Genomic DNA, 20,800 nt, shown 5'->3' with positions numbered 1-20,800 from the left:
TATAAAAAAGTAACACTGCAAGCGAAGCGAAATAATATAATATACGTACTAGATACCAAATATATTGCTGAACACTAATTATTATTTTAAAATTCAAAACGAAGTAATATGCATATCTAATAAGTTTGCACTGAATAAATTGTGGTTCTCAGGTTCGACAAGGTTCACACTGTGATTACAAAAGGGCACAAAAAATGCTCTAGGGCTGATATCTAGGGATACATCCAAAATTCTTTTCTGCACACCGCTATGTTGTTGACAAAGATATAGCTTAGAGTTTCAACCGCCGATTCTATATTTCTCCCAAAAGTTTGAAAAACTGCAGTTCATGCATAAGATCTGTACTATGTATATTGCTTTGATTTTTAGCAATTAATGCTTTTGCGTAAGTTGAGCTGATCTTGTAAATATATGTGAACGAAAATACGTGATGCCGATGCGTATGCAAGAGTACAGGGGGAGCCGTAGATGCGTTTGACAAGTTGCGTAGTCCTTATTTTGTGTTTACTGTTGCAATCATAGTAATTTGTGCAACATTTATCTTTTCTGTGATTTTTTTTTTTTTTTTTTGGTGATTGTTTGACGTTATATTTATTCTACATAAAATCGGTAAGAGCAGTTACATATTATGTTAAACTTGGGTTCATAAAAGCGACAATTTGAGCATAATTACTCGGATTTTTTTTTAAATGAACTGTTTGTTTATTAAACTAAAAATTATTATCTTTCGAGAAGAAAGAATTGACGTACTTACGGAGTACCACTGAATTTAAAATATACCTATTTGAGATTTGAAGTGAAATAAAAATATACAAGGTATTCTGAAATCAAAAATTGCCCATTTTCCGATTTTTAGCTATACGGGAAACGGAGGGAAATGCTTAGTTATTTCATTACGTCTTTAATACATACTTTAAATTTGATTTATTTACTTTAATAAACAAAGGAGTACCACCACCACCTTGAACTATTAGGTATTGATCTAATAGTTTATATATTTTCCAAGCAATGGTTTAAGATATACTCACATTTTCAGAAGGTAAAATATTTCAAACAGTGACTTTCTGAGGGTTCAAAAATCTCCTGAAGAAAACTATTGATAAAAATTTCCTGTTATCGAACTCTAACTGAAAGTTTCGAAAATAACTCACTTGCTAACTTTCGAATGAACAAAAAAAAAAATTAAAAGGCATTTCAAAAAAAGCTATTAAATGTTTATTGCCTTTTTGCACAACCTATTTGTGCGAACAAAGATTTTCTTTCATGTTATACTTTAAAAATAAATACAGAACAAAATTAAAAGTGGATTCTAATTTACGGTTAAAGCTAAGTGAAGTAAGTCAAGACATTAAGCAACCAGATTTTTTCAGAGCAACTGTGTTATAAAGTCTCATATAGTAATTTGATGCAACTCTCTAGTTCAGCAACCAAAAATGTTTAGCATTTAGCAACCAATGTATTCAGTATCATTTTTTATCAGGAACTTTAATTTATTAACGAATAATTTTAAATATATTTGCTTTTATTATGCATTAAATTGTATTTAAAGATACCTTATGTAGATGCTTCATTCATTAGAGAACTGAAATGATTAACATAACATTCTATTATTTAATTTCACCGTGATTAATTCTGTTGATTATTATTCTTAAAAGATTTTTTTTTTTCAAATGATAGATGCTTACTTTAAAAGAAATTACATAGCATGTTGATTCATACTTTTGTAATTTTTAATTTTCATGCATGTATTTTGAATTTTATCTGAATTTTTTAACATTATTACTGAACGATTACGAAAAAAGTGTTGGCATATATTTCACTTAACTAAGAAAATAAACGATGAAACTGATATCATTTGAAAAAGTTTTCACTTAAAGCTTGACATTTGTATTTTTTCCCATTAAATGAACCCATTAATGAAATTTTCCTAAGAATTTAAGTTCTGATGTTATAATTTTAAACTTTTTTTTCTTGTTACCCAAAGATACCTGCAAACAACTTTGTTTCAAAAATGTTCTTCCCCAGGAAAATCTCCCTTTAAAAGAAACTAAAATTCCCTTTAAAAAAAAAAAAAAAAAAAAAAAAAAAAACTCTAGCGCCCCCGTTTTTGTTTCCCTTTCGTAATAAATGATGCGAGAATTTGTAGAAATTATCATTTAAATATAAATTGGCATAAATACAATTCAAAATATATAAATTCTACATACATAAAAATTTGAATATAGTGCAATAATATGTGAAAAAGGAATGGATTAAAAGAGAATTGAAAATCCCAAGATATGAATATAAGGGAGTTCGAGTTTTTTTTTAATTATGAAAATTCTGCAGACGGTCATAATTATGAATTTATTAATTAAATTTGCATTAGAAATTAAATGCATGACAAAGTACATAAGATAGAGTAACTGGAAAACAGAATAAATATTTAAACGTTTCTAGTATTAAAATATGGAAATTGTAAGAAAGTTAAATAACCTTAAAATAACTTCAGTGACTAAAAATGGAAAGCTTATTACGGTAATATATTGCAATAATATTAGTATGAATTTAGAACCACTTAAGAAATCCAATTTTTAGATTTAATAAAGAGAATTGTTTAAATTAAATTAGAACTGTTTACCTATGGTAAATTTGAAAGTTAAAACCATTCTGCTATCTAAGAAGATTAATATTTATCAAAACAAGAAACTTATTTAAAGTGCGCTATGAATACGTTATTTGATAGGTTGATTATGTATCAGTTTTGTGTATGTAATTAATCTATCAATTTTATTATTCAAAACTGATATATATATATATATCAGCGACTAAAATCTGCAACTTGGAAAGTTTTTAATTCTTACAAAGAATAAAAAAAAAATCTGGCTTATCATTCTTTTAAGCATCATAAAACTTTAAAATGAGTGTAAAAGAAATTCAGTTTTACTTTAACACATGCTAGACTTTAAATTAATATTTGTTTTATATGCACAATTTTTACAATATTGATAAACGAAAATAGAGGCTTGCAGTCTCAATAAAATGTCCCATTAATGGCGATAAATGACTTTTTGTAGCATACAATCTTCTTGGTAAAGAAAGAGGGGACAGGAAACGTCGCGCAGTTCGTGGATTAGATAAAAGGGTATGCCAAGATCGTAGATTAGATAAAAGGGAGAGGATTTTCGATCAAATTTCGCGCAGTTCGTATCCTACCCATTAATGACATACACAAAACTGAGACATAATCAACCTATCAAATATCGGATTTGTAGTTCATCTTAAATAAGTTTCTTGTCTAGATAAAAATTAACAAATCTTCTTAGATAGCAGAATGGTTTCAACTTTCAAATTTCCCATTTTAGGTAAACAGTTCTAATTTAATTAAAAAAATTCTCTTTATTAAATCTAAAATTGGACTTCTTAAGTCGTTCTAAATTTACACTAATATTATTGCAATATATTCTCGTATTGAGCTTTCCATTTTTAGTCATTGAAGTTATTTTAAGGTTATTTAACTTTGTTACAAATTCCATATTTTAATACTAGAAACGTTTAAATATTTATTCTGTTTTCCACCTGATGTACTTTGGTATACATTTAATTTCTAATACACATTTAATTAATAAATTAATAATTATGAGAGTCAGCAGAATTTTCATTTAAAAAAAAAATTCAAACTCCCTTATATTCATATCCTGGGATTTTCAGTTCTTTTTTAATCCATTCCTTTTTCACATATTGTTGCACTGTACTCAAGTTTTCATGTATGTAGAATTTATATACTTTGTATTGTATTAATGCCAATTTATACTTAGTAAATGATAATTTTTACAAATTCTTGCATCACAACTCTAGTTAATAGAAGATGTTTCTAACACCTTGGCAAAGCTTAATCTTCAGCATGTAGCTTATTTTCTAACCTAGTTTCAGGCTGAATTATTTGTAAAATTAATTACTTAAAATTATTTGTTAACAAAGATGTTCGCTAAATCACGCTAATAATATTTCTAACTGTTGTAATTTACAATGCAAGGAGTTCATGGGATTTATAGTATAATTCATTTATAATTTTTTCAGCAATATTGAAATTAATAGCAGATACTGATAATGTTATACATTTAGATTACAATGATTTATATTGCCATTGCTTTCTTCACTCATGCTTTTATGCTACATTCCTAATATTTCATAATGGCATACAGGTAAGTTGAACTCATTCACCAAACACGTAAAGCTCTAATTCAGCCCACTTTTGTTCTTACGTGTGCTGTATCTTCTATTTTCTTTAATGTATTGTTCAGCCTAATTTCAAAAGGTCTTATGATCAAGCGGAAAAGTCACTAAACATTGGTAGTTCGACCTGAGTTTCTAGTCCCAGTGATCCCCCAGTTCTTTTTTTGTACTTATTTACTGTAGAAAAAAGTGGCGTAAAAATTTCAGTTCATGAAGTAAAAATACTTTTTTAGTTTATTCTTTAAAAATATTGCAAAAATTTTCACCTTTACCTTAGAATATCTTTTTACAAATCCCTCTAATAAGAAAAAATAAGGAAAGAAATTAACTCGGTTTCGGTGATTGATACCTCGGTGCAAATTATATGTTAAAATTTTTCCAAAAGCATAGAGTTTATATGGATATCAATAAATTAAGGATTATTTCTCCATCTAATTTTCTTAACATGTTTGTTGTTTTTTCTTTCCAGAATTTTCTTTTCATACTGTAGCGCTTAACTTTATGAGTTTTCTATAATCATTCAATTTCTCTAGCCATGGCAACTTTGCATACCTTCTGACAAGTAGTTATATTTTTAACAACTGTATTTTAATTTCTGTTGACTATCAGTACATTATTCATTTGTTTCACAAGTGCAAATTTTATTTTATACGCAAATCTACGTAAAATAGCATTAAAACTTCAGTTATGCGGAGCTGCTGATCGATTGCTTGTTTTAGATTGAATGAAATTAGGCTTAATGTTACTGTTAATTAGCTTGTTATTAATTTAATTATACATTTCTAATTAATTATATATTCAGATATTTTTAAGTATATTACTCAAACTTTTGCATCCCAATTTTTAATTTTTGGTTAAAAAAATAGACTTTTATTTATTGAGAGGCCTGATTGATTATATTAATTTGCAGTATTGTTTATCTAATTCCTTTTTTCTAGATAAATTTTAGAAAAAACTTCTTAGCATAATAATTTAAATTTATTTACAATTTATACGTCAGTGTTCCAAATGCATAGTAATGTTGTTATAATAGATTTCACGCTAAGCTTTTCTTAAATTTATCTAAATTTAGTTTCTGCAAACATTTACATGATTACGTTAATTAACAAAAAATATTTTTAGCACATTTTAACACACTTTGATATGAAATAATTTTTTGCACGCTAGTGAACTCTATTAAATTTTCCAGTCTAGTTCAGACATCTTGACTATTATTGATGTAATCTATTAAAAATATAATTTGTATGCTTTATAATTATTTAATTTATGATATTATTACCATAAATGAAAGATGTTTGTAATGCTAATATGTATGTTTACCAATACCTTTTATTTTCTTTGTTAGCTCTCGCATTTATTACTTTTATTCAAGTAATTAGCCTGCTTGTTAGATATTTTTTTACTTTTTCTTGTGATATGTAATTCTATTTATTTATTTTTAATTTCCTCTTGGCTATAATTGGCTTCGAAACGTTAAATTGTAACCCTGTAGGCAGCAGGGGGAAGAAATTTTGATTGGCGCAGTTGGACTATAAATCGACCCGGGGGGATTTTCATTAGCACAGTTGGAGTACACCCCAAAATGTTTTCGAAACGTGTTGCTGCCGCTCGCTTTCTGATCGTAGAGTTTTTTAATCAAAAATTTATGAGTTTTACAAAAATCTATGCATATAAAGAAGAATATCTGTCTGTATCTGTCGCGTTCTTGATTTATGATCAATTATTAGTCCCAAGGGGCTTTGTCCCTGAAGAAATATTCTTTTCGTTTTGCGATTTTGTATTGAATCGCTATAAATGTCCGTTTCACTTTTCAAACTGTTCCCACCAAATGTTAGAGTCCTGCATTATATTTGAAGAAATTAAATCATGAAGAATCTGCATAAATGTATGTATATTTTTCGCATTGTGATAAAACAACTGTACATAGAGCCATCTAATTTTGAATGACCTAATCCTCCTACGAATATGGGCATGTGGAAGACCAAATTTGAAATTTCGAATTTGTTTTATTATCGATTTCATATTTTGTAAAACTTTAACGAATTTTTGATTCACAAACTCAAGGATTTCAAAGCGAGCAATGGCAACACTCTACGGGGTAAAAAAACCTTTTTATCTCTAGCGCGCGTAACTGTGTATCGGAAATTCTAAAGATATGCTCATTTTAAAGTTATTTTGCGACATTGCTATTGAACTGAATTTTATGGTATAAGTGCAAAAAACATGTTATTTAATAAACAAAGTTAACACACAAAACGTTATAAAAAGTCCCTTTGGACGTAATTTAAAATCTGAAACCTTTCAGGTTTAAAATTTTTTTTTCTCTTAGTCTAAAAGGGCTTTGTCCCTGAAGGACTATTGTTTTCGTTTTGGATTTTGCGTTGAATCACTATAAATGGCCGTTTCACTTTTTAAACTGTTGCCAAAAAATGTTAGATATTTATTTTATTGAATTATATTTGAAGCATTATATTTGAAGAAATTAAATAATGAAAAATCTGCATAAATGTATGTATATTTCTCGCATTGTGATAAAACAACGGTACATAGAACCATCGAATTTTGAATTACGTAATCCTACTGCGAACATGGGCATGTGGAAGCTCAAATTTGGAATTTGTTTTATTATCGATTTCATATTTTGTAAAACTTAAACGAATTTTTGAGGAGCAAACTTAACGATTTGAAAGCGAGCAATGGCAACACTCTAAGGGGAGGGGCGAAAAACCTTTATCTCCAGCGCCCGGAACTGTGTGTCTGTAATTCTAAAGATAGGCTCATTTTAAAATTATTTTACGTTGTTGCTATTGAACTGAATTTTATGGTTCAAGTGCAAAGAACGTGATATTTAATAAATAAAGGTAACACACAAAACGTTAAAAAACGCCCCTTTGGACGTAATTTTAAAATATAAAACCTTTCAGAAATCTGAAAACTTTTTTTGATTAATTTTTGCCACTTTTAATCGACTAAAATTGAATATAGGTGAAATATTGGGTGGCACTGGAGCTTTTACGACCATTTGATTAGAAAGATGAAAATCATTACAAACTGCGTACCTTTGTTGCTGATATAATGAGAGATAATTAGTTTATTTTTCTATGGAAATTTCATATGTGGTTTCCTTATCGCATCGGAGTGAAAACTGTATGACTATGAATCATATTTTTTGCATCGTTATTAGAGAATCACGAAATAACTGATTATATGTGAATCCCCTGGGTAATACAAAATCCATGTGCGATATGAAATAAATTTCCGTGCTATTAAAGATATTCTGACATAATTTCAAAATTCTAAGCACTTTTTTAAACATTTTAATCGTTCGATAAATCGTAATGTTACATCTTACAAAATGAACAGAAGAAACACATATAATACACACACACAAAATGAAAATGGATTTCCACCGATAAAATGATTGTTATTAAATCTATTTTGTATTTTTTGGCTAAGATTATTTAAAGAAATCTTAGAATGTTTCATAAAAAATGATGTCCTTCAAATTTTTCGTCATTTTTAATATCGTAACTGTCATCCGCAATTAAGACTTCCTCTTTATTCGAATTAAGGTAAAAGTACCTGGTTTTGAGTAAAAGTTATCTTTCCTCTGTCAAAATGACATAGCACTCTAAAATAACCTAACACACTTAAAACATGGATTTGTATCTTTCAGCTGTCATACTTCGTTGTCATCTGTCTGAATTTCAGCAATTTGATCTCACTCGCGGATATCTTTCGCTGACTTTTGTTTGAAACTCATTTAACTGTAGATCACTTCAATTTCAGAATCTTCATTAATTTGGTTTTTGCTGCAGATGAAAATGTCTTCTTGAGCCATTTCGATACATAATGAAATGTGCAGATCTGATATCCCAAGATTGGTATGAATATTCAGAAAGATATTTTCGATATTAGTAAATGGAATGCGAACAATCTATGGCGATCAGTATTGTAAGGTTCTGACTAATTGCTTTTAAAAAGTCTTAATTATAGTTAATAAAATTCTTTCATCACCTTAACTTGTTTCCACTCATTTTCCTACTTTATGAACTGTCATGGTGATTTATCATCAGTCTGAGTATGTATCATATTTTAAACACTGGCTTTATAATGATCTCAAACTGTATGCTTAGTGAAAGCACAATCTAAAAAGAGCCGACAGGTATTTTTTTTAACGAACTGAATTTTTTATTAATAAAAGAAAAAATACATTATAAATTTTAGATTTTGCCTACTAAATACCATTTATCAAAACATACATGAATAATAATTAAGTCGCAAAGAGACAAAAAATTAATTTATATTAATTTTCTATTTGAAATTTAAAGTTTGGTAGCTATATGACAATTTTGTCAGCTGCATTTTGTTATTTAAATAAACTGATGGTTAAATATTAAATTTGGTCTTATTTCACTTAACTTTAACCTGTAAATTAGGATCCAATTTTAATTTTTCTCTGTATTTCTAACAGAAAATCCGGTCGACCACAAAAGACGGCTCCCCCCCCCCCCAAATAAAATACACACACAAAAAAAAAAAAGTTCTATTCCTATTTTTTTCTTTTAACTTTATTATATTATCAATTATTTATATTTAATTTTTCATTCAAAATTTCCGCCTCGCCAGCGGCCGAGCACTATAGACGCTGAACACTTGTAGTTCGGTCCGAGGTTCGAATCCCGCGAACGGGCTGGCTGCCCGTAGGCGTTTTCGTGGTTTTCCCCATGTGTAATGCAGTTTCTCTTAGAAAGTCCTCCACGAAGGCATCCCTTCTTTAGGCAGATAGCCCTTGTGTCCTTTGCCATAATTAAATAATCCAATCCATTAAAAATTTCTATTATTTTTTTTATTAAGGAGATATATTATAAAAGCAACAGGGGGAACAAAAAAGGAGTCTTTATTCAAGAATAACTAACGCGTGTAGTCAAGGTTACACCAACCCCAGCGTGTTTGAAGAAGACTTTCTCATTTTTGGCGAAAAATCGAATAGTTTGGCATCTTTTTTTTAACAGGCAAAAATGGTCGACGGGATTTTCCTAAGTGCCTATTTCTTTTCCAAGTAAAACGTGGAAGAAAATATTTATTAACACAAACAGGTTGTGGAAAAAGGTTAATAAAAATTTAACAGCTTTATTTGAAACGCCTTTAAATTCTTTTTTTCAGCCAAAAGTTAACAAGTATGTTATTTTTGAAAACTTTCTTTTAGAGTTCGATCACAGGAAATTTCAATCAATTGTTCTTTTTCTTCACGAGAGTTTTGATTTTAATAGTTAAAAAATCTTAAAATAATAGTTAAAAAATGTTTCTTTGCGTACCACAAGTGGTACACGCACCACCGGTTGAGAATCGCTGTGCTAGACACTCGCCGGGCAATTAGCTTCTTTTCATATTCAATTTCAACTCTGGGGGAAAACAGATGTTCATATATGAAAGTATTCTCAAGCAAATCCGCAATTGAGCTTATTTATTTTTTGAGAAGTTAATAAAATCGCAGACTAAGATTTAAATCGACCGTTGCAAATTAATATAACTTCATTTTCTGGTGCGTTATTCATGTTTGTTTTTAATGGTAAGGGAAATAATGTAAACTCGGACTTCAAACAGCTAAAATCTTGAAATCTTTGCAACAAAAATACAAGATGTACTGTAAATGCTGCTACAAACTTATAGGGGAGGTAGGGCACATCATAAGGATTAAGAATTGCACAGGAACCTAAACCCGGAAATGTCAGGAATAAGTGGTAGCAGAGGTAGAAAGTGGGAAGAGAAACAATAGAGTGATTAATTTGAAACATTTATTGGACATGAATACAAATGGTGTACGACAGCTTCAGTGTTACAACAGATGCTCGAAGTTTGCACCATCAGACGCCAAACATGCCTCACACCGACGGACCATTTGAATGTCGCGAATTATTTGATCTTTCTAGAGCAGGTTCTTCCCGATTTGCTTGACGATGTTCCACCAAGAGTGAGACGCAATATGTGATTCCAACACGATGGGGCTCCTGCTCATTTTGGACTCGGTGTTCGTAGCCATTTGAACAGATCATTCCCGCATGCATAGATTGGGCGTGGTGGACTAGTTCCCTGGCCCCTCACCTCACCGGATTTATCGAGCCTTGATTTCATTTTGTGGGAAGCCGTCAAAAGTGTCGTCTATCACGATCCTGTTGTGTCTGAAATGGATCTCGTGGCAAAACTCGCCTGCGCAGCTGATAGAATCAAAGAAACTCCCGGTGTGTTTGAACATTTCCGGCAATCAATGGTCCGTCGGTGTCAGGCATATTTGGCGCCTGATGGTGCAAACTTCGAGCATCTGTTATTACATTGAAGCTGTCGTACACCATTTGTATTACAAAACAAACGCCCGTATAAAACAAAACAAAACCATTTGTATTACGTCGAATAAATGTTTCAAATTAATCACTCTTGCTTCTTTTCCTATCTTCTACCTCTAGTATCACTTACCCCTCACATTTCCGGGCATGGGTTCCTATGCAATTCTTAATCTCGCAACATTTACGGTATTACTTTGTATAATTGAAACGTGTTTTGGGGCAGCATAAGATTTCTTCGAAGGCCGCCAGTTTGAGACCGTTGGTAGATCTAGTAAATGCTGAATATAACTGACGGACATTAGCCAGCTAGATTTTTATTACATTGAAAATCCACATTTAAACACTATGTAAGTGTACACACTGAACAATAACACATTTGAAAATGACTCATTATGGTATGATGCGAATACAAGCCACGCCGAAGATATAGTCGAATGTATATCTTTGCTTGTTTGAATGCTTGACGCTCTGCTCAAAAATTTACATTCTTAAATGACGCAAAGAGCAGTAACAAATGCAGTACAAAGCAACGTTTTGCTGGGATGACATCTACGACTGATTTTCAATGCTGTTGCTCAAGATGTTTTTCAGAATGTCCAAGGGGATGTAAACAACTTTGTAACTAGCTTCTTCGTCGTCGCCGTCCTCGTCGTCTTCAGGCTGTTCACTATCGTCTTCTGAAGTTTGCGCAGAAGTGCTTTGAGTCACTTTCGCGTACGTTGTTCCAGGAATCACAACTCCTTTCTGACTGTGACCATAACTGGTACTATCCGTCTTATATCCGGAAGGAAAAGAAACGTAAGAAACACCCTCTGCTTGCGACACACTGTAATGTGGAGCTGCCTGGGCGGAGTGTATTTGTTTCGCTGTCGATGATGCGTAAATAAGTTGTCCACTACCGATAGCTGATTCACTTTCGGTTTCTTGACTTTCACTGGAATAAGTGGTTTTGCCATCTTGTGGGTTTTGTATCACGTAGCTGTACTGGGAGGGCTGATAAGTCTTTGCACTTTGGGCTGTATTAGCATAGTTCGCTTGAGTTTGTTGGCTAGATGTGGTGTAACTCACCTGTTCACTAGGGTTATAAGGGTTATAAATTTGTACTCCAGGTTCTAAAGACGACGCAGTGGACGCTGACTGCGATTGGGGAGCATAAACGGAAGGGACGTTCTGGTTCGCGTACACATTTTGGGCATTTTGCATCAATGTATAAGCTTGATCATTATTTGGTTGCGACTGATCAGGTTGCTGCGAAGCCTGAGACACAGGTACATAATTTATTTGGCCGTTGCTTATTGAAGGAACATAGTTTGCTTGAGCATCCTGCGCACTTTGGAGTGAAACGTATGCAGTTTGAGAGCCAGTTTGTCCCGTAGTTGGTTGCGACACTTGAGATGGAAAGGAAGCTGTTTGTGGATTTTGTTGTGAAGTATATGTTAACGGCGTTGCTTGTGCCGTGCTGGCGTAACTCGTTTGTTGTGCTTGAGAATTTAAAAGAAAATGGCTCGGCGAAGCTTGATTTGCAGCTGAATAGACCTGGTTTTGAACAGGATTGATGCTTGCATAGCTGGAGAATTCTGTTTGAGGAACAGCTGAGTTCTTAAGCAGCTGAGATTGGGATTTGACATTTACTCTCGAGTAAATAGCAGCTGGATTGGTTACTTGTTGCGAAATGGATGAATAGCTTTGCTGGCCTGCGCTCTGAGATGGAGATGTGTTGTAGCTTTGTTGAATTGCACGCTGGGTAGTAGATACGTAGCTATTAGGTTGAGCAATATTCGGTTGATTCTGCTGCAAGTACACGTTCTGTTGCGGTATATTTGCCTGAGTATTTGAAGTCGGAACGGGGTGTCTGATACTAGATGAGAGAGATTGCTGTTTTGCGTTTTGCGACGATATAGCCGCCTGATTTTGAGTTTGCTGCAGCTGCTGATTGTGATATACATTAGGCTGGGCTTGAATTATCTGCTGCGTATACGGTAGATGAATGTTCTGTGAATTTTGCAGCTGAGTGAAGAATGTTGGATCTGTTTGTTTTTGATTACTCGCTTGTGTCTGTTGGTACCCTTCTTGACTTTTTGAACTCTCAACCTCGTGGTACCCAACGTCAGAAGACGGCAGAGTAGTTTGTTGAAAGTTTTGCTGCTGACGAGTTACCTGTTGTCCTGTTACTGAAGCTCCAAGAGCAGTAGCAAAATTGACAAAATTCGCCACGGCTTGCTTATGAGCGGCGTTTTGTTGATTGGTGGATGCCTTCTGTGGTGAATTAGGCGTCTGATATCTTTGTTGATTCTGAGTCGGTGTTTGAATTTGTATCTGCTGCGATTGAAGAGATTTCTGTGGCCGATTTTGCTGCGATTGCTGGAGAGAACTGTACTGTTGCTTGAATCCATGACCTCTCACTTGGCTATTGCCTTGTGGTGGTACTGCCTGACTCGACTTTTTCTTCTGCTCCGAATGAGATGCAGAAGACTGAATTACAACTTGGTAATTGGCAGTTGGCCTTTCATTTGAGAGACCTTTAGATCTGGCACTGCGTTCCTTGTCTTGGGATTGAAATTTTGGTGTAGGAGAATTTCCAACGAAGTGGTAATTGACTTGCCTCGGTTTAGGAACTACTTGGCCGTCTGGCAGCAGAACGATGGGTATAGATAAGTATGGCGTCTGCTTGGATGCCGAAGTAGCCAAAGGCGTTTGTATATTTCGAAAATTCGGGTTTCTCAGTCTGGGAGGAAACTGAGCTGATACCAGTGGTATAAGAACAAGAAATATTACGAGGGCCTGTAAGAAAATAAAAATTATTAATAATTTAATACAAATAGGTTAAAATTTAAATTTTTAGCAGTGGAATTCTTTCACAAAGTACTAGTTTTAAATTATTATTTATATAGTGTTGGCCGCGTCTGGCTTTCAAATGTACCAGAAAAATGCCAAACATTAAATTTAAAAACTGCACAAAATTTTACTCTGCAGAACAACTTTATCGAAAATGCAATATATAAAAATTAATATGAAAAAAAATTTAAAGAATATATTAAAAAAATCTGAAAGGTTTCAGATTTTCACAAACAGAACAAATTTCAAATTTGAGCTTCCGCATGCCCATATTCGCGGTAGGATTACGTCATTTAAAATTCGATGGCTCTAGGTTTTATCACAATGCGAGAAATATACATACATTTATGCAGATTTTTCATTATTTAATTTCTTCAACTATAATGCAGGACTCTAACATTCGGTGGCAACAGTTTGAAATACGAAACGGACATTTATAATGAACCAACGCAAAATCGCAAAACAATAATCCTTCAGGGACAAAGCCCCTTTGGATTTAAAAAAAAAAAAAAAGAAGAAAGTTCAGTAAAAATGTATTATATATAAAAAATTACAATATAATAAGCAATATCCCTTAACACAAATATTAATTATCCTAATAAATAAATTAACAAAGTTCCCGTTGCAAAATCTTAAGAATTCAAAAGGTATAAAGAAAGTTAAGGACTTTGTTTCCTATAAAAAAAAAAAAAAAAAAAAAAAAAAAAATTATATACTTAAAATTATTTATAATTAAAACGTAATATAAAAAAATTACAATGAACTAAGCAATAAATGTCATATTTTCAAGAGGAAACGGTCAGCAGTCCAGTATCCAAAGCAATAAATAAAAAATTGTTGCCAAAACTCCATTTCTAAAAGAATGAAACTATCATTAGAAAGTAATAACCAAACAAAATTGTGCTTTGTGGATGACATAATTCAAAATATACAAATCTCTTTGACATTAGTAATAAAGAGAGAGAGAGGAAAAAAAGGAAATTCTTTCTGTTGTGCTTCGCGAGACACATGCGCGTCAGAATAAGAAGATTGTGATGTGCGTGTTGCTTGTATAATTAATAATATTTTATCCGATATTTTCAACAGTCAGCAGTCCAGTATACAAATCATTGAATAAAAAACTGTTGCCAAAACCACATTTCTAAAAGAATAAAATTATTCAAAATGGTTCGAAATCATCAAAAAAGATAAAGTCTGATACGAATTTTGAAAAAAAATTGCTTCGAGGTGCAATGGCTCTTGTCTAGATGCACCTACGTACCAAATTTCGTGGCTCTGGGTCTATTATCTTACACACAGCACGAACGAAAGACACACACAGACGAATTCTTTCTTTTATATTTTATGTAGAAATTATTGTCTAATAGAGTATCGATTTCGTCTGCATTTTGCGAAATTAAAGCTCCGAAAATCCAATCAAAGAATTCTGGAAATGAAGTACAGAAGGCGCCGCGTAATTTGATTACGTCTGTCTATGGGTATTTTGATAACATTAATCCTTTGCGGCACAGTGTGTCCGGTGTGGAGGCAACCTAAAAATTTCCTTCTATATGCGCAGAAAAAATGAATGAAAAAGGATTTATAGATTACTCTGAACCTTCTTTATTCATAGTAGATGACAGCTCAACACAAACCAGTCCATATATTTTACCTATGTTTAGTTTTTTAAGACCCTCATTTTTCAAAGAAATTTTTAAGATTTTTTTTTTAGGGTATAAAAGGAATTGTTGGAAAAGAAATTTCTATGTTACTTTTTGGCTGTATGCTAATCTCCTTATTCTATATTAGTTTTAAATTTTTACCTTGAAATCTTGCCTAAAATCAAACGGCGAACCCTAGGTGTGCCCAGACCGGGCTCACCGATAATTTAGGACAACTGAGAGTCTGTATTCTTTGTTTCTCCGCATCTCATCGGTCAATTCATTGACAACAATGCTCGTTTCATCACTCATTTCGAAGCTCTATTCAATCAGTGTGCCACTTTGGGCACACCCACAGAATTAAAACCATAAGTGCTATCTTCACAATATTTTACTTGTGTACTGCTCTAGGCCTAATTAGACTGCCTACCTTTTTTTTTTTTAAATAAAAACTCCGTCTTTAAAAGGTAGCGTGCCGGAAAGGGTTAAACAAGGAGAGAAATATAATTCAAAACAGCAATGCAACTAATTTGATAAAAATGCAGCAAGAAACGTAATAAATAAGTACCTTTAGAGAATTATTTTAGGAAAATGCAAAAATTTGTTTATGAAATCTTCATATTATTTTTAATGTGAACGTTCGTATAAATAATCATAACATTCCTGAAAATTATTTGACCGATGCTGTAACACTAATTCTTAATACTGGAAGGCCATCCCATCCCTGCAAGAGAACTTGCCAACGTATAATTTAAAATTAGACCCCCCCAAAACGATAAAAAAATATGAAAGCTTATAGATTTTACAATTACGCCCAAAGGGACCTTTTTAACGTTTTATGTGTTACCTTTATTAAATATCATGTTCTTTCCACTAAGAAGGCTCGTAACCCTTAAGATCTTGGAATGTGTAACTGTTGCAAGAATTGGAATAACTTATTTATTTTAAAAGCAATTATTTCCAACTTTGTACAGCAGACTACATAATAAAGCTGCTTTGGTAACTAGTAACCGGAAAGTTTGTGTTTCCAGAAATGGTTTTATAATTTAATAAGCTTTGTGACAAAAATTTTTATGCGTTCACGTCATTTTTCCACCTTGCGTGCACAGTTTAAGACATTCTGTTGCATAATTTAATTCCGTATTTAATATACAACTTTTATAATATTTGAAAACTACTGCGAACCAGAAATCCTAAGAATTCTACGTTAAATTCTTATTTTCAGTTGAGTTTATAAAGTGTATTCTATTAAAAAAATCTGTAATGCTTTCATGTATAAAATTTTTTAATATTAAAATATTCGTCAGAATTTTTGTTCAGTTATAAGATAATGCCCATATAAAGAATTCCATCCAAATTCAAAGCAGATTAAATTATATAAATATTTGTGGCAATACAAAATTTCTGGTCACTAGTTCCCAAAGCGGCAGCTGTAAAAAGTTAGAAATAATTGGTTTTAAAATAAATAATTATCCGCGTTGGAGATACAAATTCCCCCCTTCCTTACAGTGTTGCCATTGCTCGCTTTGAAATTGTTGGGTTTGTTAATTATGAAACAAATTCCAAATTTGGGCTTCCAACGGAGCCCAAATTTGGAATTTTCGGAGGAGGATTACGTTACTCAAAATTAGATGGCTGTAGGTACCGTTTGCTTTATCACAATGCGAGAAACATACATACATTTATGCAGATTCTTCATTATTTAATTTCTTTAAATATAACGCAGGGCGATAATACTGGGTGGCAACAGTTTGAAAAGTGATACGGACATTTACAGCAAATCCACACAAAATGCCAAAACGAAATTAATAGATAGCTCTTCTGAGCGAACGCTCTTTTGAGCTAATAAAATGTGTGTGGGGGGGTCGGCATAGATGAGACCTGTGTTTCATCACCCTCAAAATCGGCAGAATTTTTAAAAATCTGCTTGAAAACCAAGACTTTTTTTTTTAGTAATTTTAAATGATTGAAAACCAAGACTTTTTTTTCGTAATTTTAAATGATTGACTCAAATCGAAAATAAGTTGTTTGGAGACATAATTCCATGTTTAATGACGACGTTTCTCTGTGCCTTGAAAAGTTTTCTAATCAATTTTGAACTTAGGTGACTTTACTTTAGTTCAAAGATTCCATTCACCGAATTGTTAATTTGAATAAACGACGTATTTTCTGTGTTTTAGTAATACAAAGGGGTGGAACCTTGGCAATATGATAAAATCCGAATGATTACATTAAGCGGCGTCTGTATTTTATAATTTTTTCTTTCTATCTTGTATATACTCCTAACTGCGACCGTAACTTTACAACACTTGTTAATTTCATTTCTTACTTTTAACATAGCCTCCCAGAAATGCAGCAATTTTAATCCACAAATTCGGCTTTTGAAAAGCAATTTATTGCCGCTGCTTCAAACATAATATTTATTATCTCCATGCATCAGCATGTTGCCATTCGGGAAAGCGTAAGGTATTTAACTTTCAATTTTAATCTTTCTGTTACTGAGCAGCAAACTAAGTGAGTGAAAATAAGCGCTGGTCTTGAATTTTTTGTCTTTTGTTTAATCCAATTGATTTCAATAAAACTGCATAGGAATCTCGAAGATGTGTAATTAGAAATAATAAATATTTTTATGAAATGACATACGTTGGACTCGTTATAATCATTATTTACTTTTATAGTTTTTACGGCAACTGTTTTAGGCGATTGGGTGTTCCAGGGGCTAGTTTCAAAGAAATAACATTAGGAAAATAAAAGAAATGTGTGGCAACCTATAACACTGTATCAGGAAGGAATTAAAATAAATATAATATGTGTTCTTTTTAAATATTTTTTTTTATTTTCCTGATGAACGTTATGTGGCTAAAAATAATGCATAATACTTTAATTAATAATCAGAAGCTATAAAAGTGTCAGTGATCTAGCCGCGTATCGCTCTGAAGCGTATTACTTAATTAATTAAATGAGTTAACTAGTTTACTGCACAGTTTTGTACAGAAATTTAAAACACACAGAAAAGGAAGTAAAACTGGCAATAAAGAATTCTGCTTTCCTGCATCGAAAGCATTCAAGAGCAAGGTTATCTTTCTTTTAGTTGGAAAGGGGGGATGAATTTCCATACTGCTACTACTACTATTAAATGACATTACTGGATGACCCACTTTTCGTGCAACCTTTTAAAGAAGCCGCAATTAATCTACTTGACTCTTGCAATCTGCTTAAACTACCGTTCTAGTATGAAGATTAAGTGAGTGCCTCGGGTGGAGAATTATGAGGAAATAAAAGAACGAGGTCCCAAAGGATTCATTTCACTTGGAACACCTCAAAGAATCGTCTGCTGAGGGTGGTGACCTTAAACTCCACTTCCCGGTACGTGACGGACATCGTCTATGGTTTTCCTGATCGGACCATAAACCTGCAGGCAAATTTCGACCGCGAGGGGAAACCTTCAGAAGATACGAATACATCATTTACCGGATTTTTCCGTTGTGAAGTTGTAAGGTATATTCTAATTTTATAACAGTTATTTGAAGTTCTTGGCAGCTTCAGCTTGCAATTCGTTACCAGAATGAGTTTTTAGACAGGGCTTAATTTCTAAGATTAGACGTGCCGGAGCATTATGGAAGACCGTCAGCAAAGAGGAACAAGAGTAAATAAATAAATAAAATGACTATTAAACACATTAATAATTTTAAAATTATATAGTTAATTATTATCAAATTAATTAATAGGTATTTAATTAATGTTTATAAATTGTTATTTAATGGATAATTATTAAATCATTAATTATAATTTAATTGATAATTATTAGATAATTAATTATTTATTGAAATAATATAATTTTTTTTTTAAAATAAAATTTTCGAGATAAAATTTCTACTGAAATTGTTATTCAATTACGTAAAAAGAGTGCCGCAGCCTTCTTATTCAGAGCTCCGGTGCGTTCCGGCTATAATTATAGGATTAATTACAAAAACTAAGAAGCACTGGCCCAATTTAAGCTCTAATCGCAGGGTGGGAGGGGAAAGTTCTTTTGTCATCACAAAAATAAAATATACTTATAGTATAGCTGATGAAAATTCCAGAGCAAAACAGAATGAGGGTATGAGTGGGTGGAAACAAAAAATGAGGGGAACCTTGGTGAGAGAGAACGTTTTCTTTGATCGCGGCTCTCTGCTGATGTAATTATAATGATTTAAAATGAATGGTATTTGGAAGAAACTATCTTGTTATATGTTACAATAGAACTGTGTATGCATTTTTGGATACGAAGTTATTAAGAAGTTTAAACTCGTGATAATGTTTAACAAAAGGTGATATTTTTCCGAAAACTGGGTTTAAATTCCTTTTTAAAAATTTTTGATTCATCCTATTCAATAACGGATACACAAAAACTTTTGTTAAGTCTTTATAAATAAGTTTAAGGAAAAAATATTGAAAATTAGAGCGCAAGGAGCACTTTTAATCTTTAATTAAAATAATCAATTATTTGTTTTTAAAATTTTTAATTTAAAATAAATTGAAATTTTGAACATATATTTTATAAACTGATGTTATAATATGTATATGTGCAAAATTTCTTGTTCAAATCACAAACTTAAAAAACTAAATTTTTAAAGTCCACCGTCTCCTTAAAATTGAGAAGTACCGGCTCCGGTGCAATTCAAGCACGGTTTTTAGAATCGCGTGAAATGCAAATGAGAAGGAGTAGTATTCAAGTCGAAGTTCCACTGATTTCCAGAGAGAGAATTAGGATTCCTGAATAGCGCGCGTTTGCTTTTTGGCTACGTATGTCTAAGCTGTTACTACGTTCGGCCGTATTACGAGCCCTTGATAGCTAATTTAATATTACGGGACAAATAGTTTAGAAATTGTTTGAGTTTCGACTAAATCTCTTTAGTTAGTCATTAGTTAACTTCTTATTTCTTACATTTTTGAGTTTAAACACAGGTGGAGGCTTTGTTGTACACTACGGGGGGGGGGAGGACAGTTCTATATCTCCCGTTCTACTGGGCCGATGGACAAAATTCAAATTGAGTTTTTCATGTCTCGAAAGCGCGACTTAGGAAATGTATTAGATTTATATATAGCATTGTTTTAATATAGATATTTTGACACAAAATTTAACTTTTTCTGAAATAACATACCAATCTTTTTCCATATCTCCATTCTACGACTCAAATGACGCCAAACTACCAAGTCGTCTTTGAAAACTTAGCTCTCAAAATTTTAGCTCCTCGATGTTACTTTAATTCGATATGTATTTATTCATATCTCTTTTTATAAAATTATTTTATTCTCTCCATATTTCGGGGCCCGCCAGCGGCCGAGCGGTAAAGTCGCTGAACACTGGTAGGTCGGTCCGAGGTTCGAATCCCGCGAACGGGCTGGCTGCATGGGCGTTTTCGTGGTTTTCCCCATGTGTAACGTGTATACGAGCCAGTTTCCCTTAGAAAAAATTAGATTTATATATAGCATTGTTCTAATATAGGAATTTTGACACAAAATCGGACTTTCTGAAATAACATGCCAAATGTTTTCCATATTTCGATTCAACGACTCAAATGACGCCAAACTACCAAGTTTTCTAAAAATCGCACGAGTAGTTTTTAAAGATGTAGCTCTCAAAATGTTAGCTCCTCAATGTTAATAGAATTTGGTATATGTTTATAAATCTCTCTTTTTTTATCAAATTTATTCGATTCTTCCTTTTACATTTCGAAATTTAGGTTCATTTCAAGTAACACTCGCTCATTTTTTTATGATTTA

General features: G+C 32.3%; 1 protein-coding gene across 1 annotated transcript in view; it reads right to left on the bottom strand.

Moving 5' to 3' along the window:
* Positions 1-7,516: 7,516 nt before the first annotated feature.
* Positions 7,517-20,800, bottom strand: part of LOC146998350 (uncharacterized) — a 50,524-nt gene continuing 37,240 nt past the window's right edge. The window contains exon 2 of the mRNA XM_085810375.1: positions 7,517-13,340. Within this exon, the coding sequence (XP_085666501.1) occupies positions 11,109-13,340 (2,232 nt within the window). The 3' untranslated portion in view covers positions 7,517-11,108. The remainder of the gene's footprint in view (positions 13,341-20,800) is intronic.

This window comes from Stegodyphus dumicola, chromosome 2, assembly GCF_044657685.1.
Source record: "Stegodyphus dumicola isolate Sdum_Otavi_A_Nest chromosome 2, ASM4465768v1".
Classification (NCBI taxonomy): Eukaryota; Metazoa; Arthropoda; class Arachnida; order Araneae; family Eresidae; genus Stegodyphus; species Stegodyphus dumicola.
This window is presented reverse-complemented; position numbering and strand designations above follow the sequence as displayed.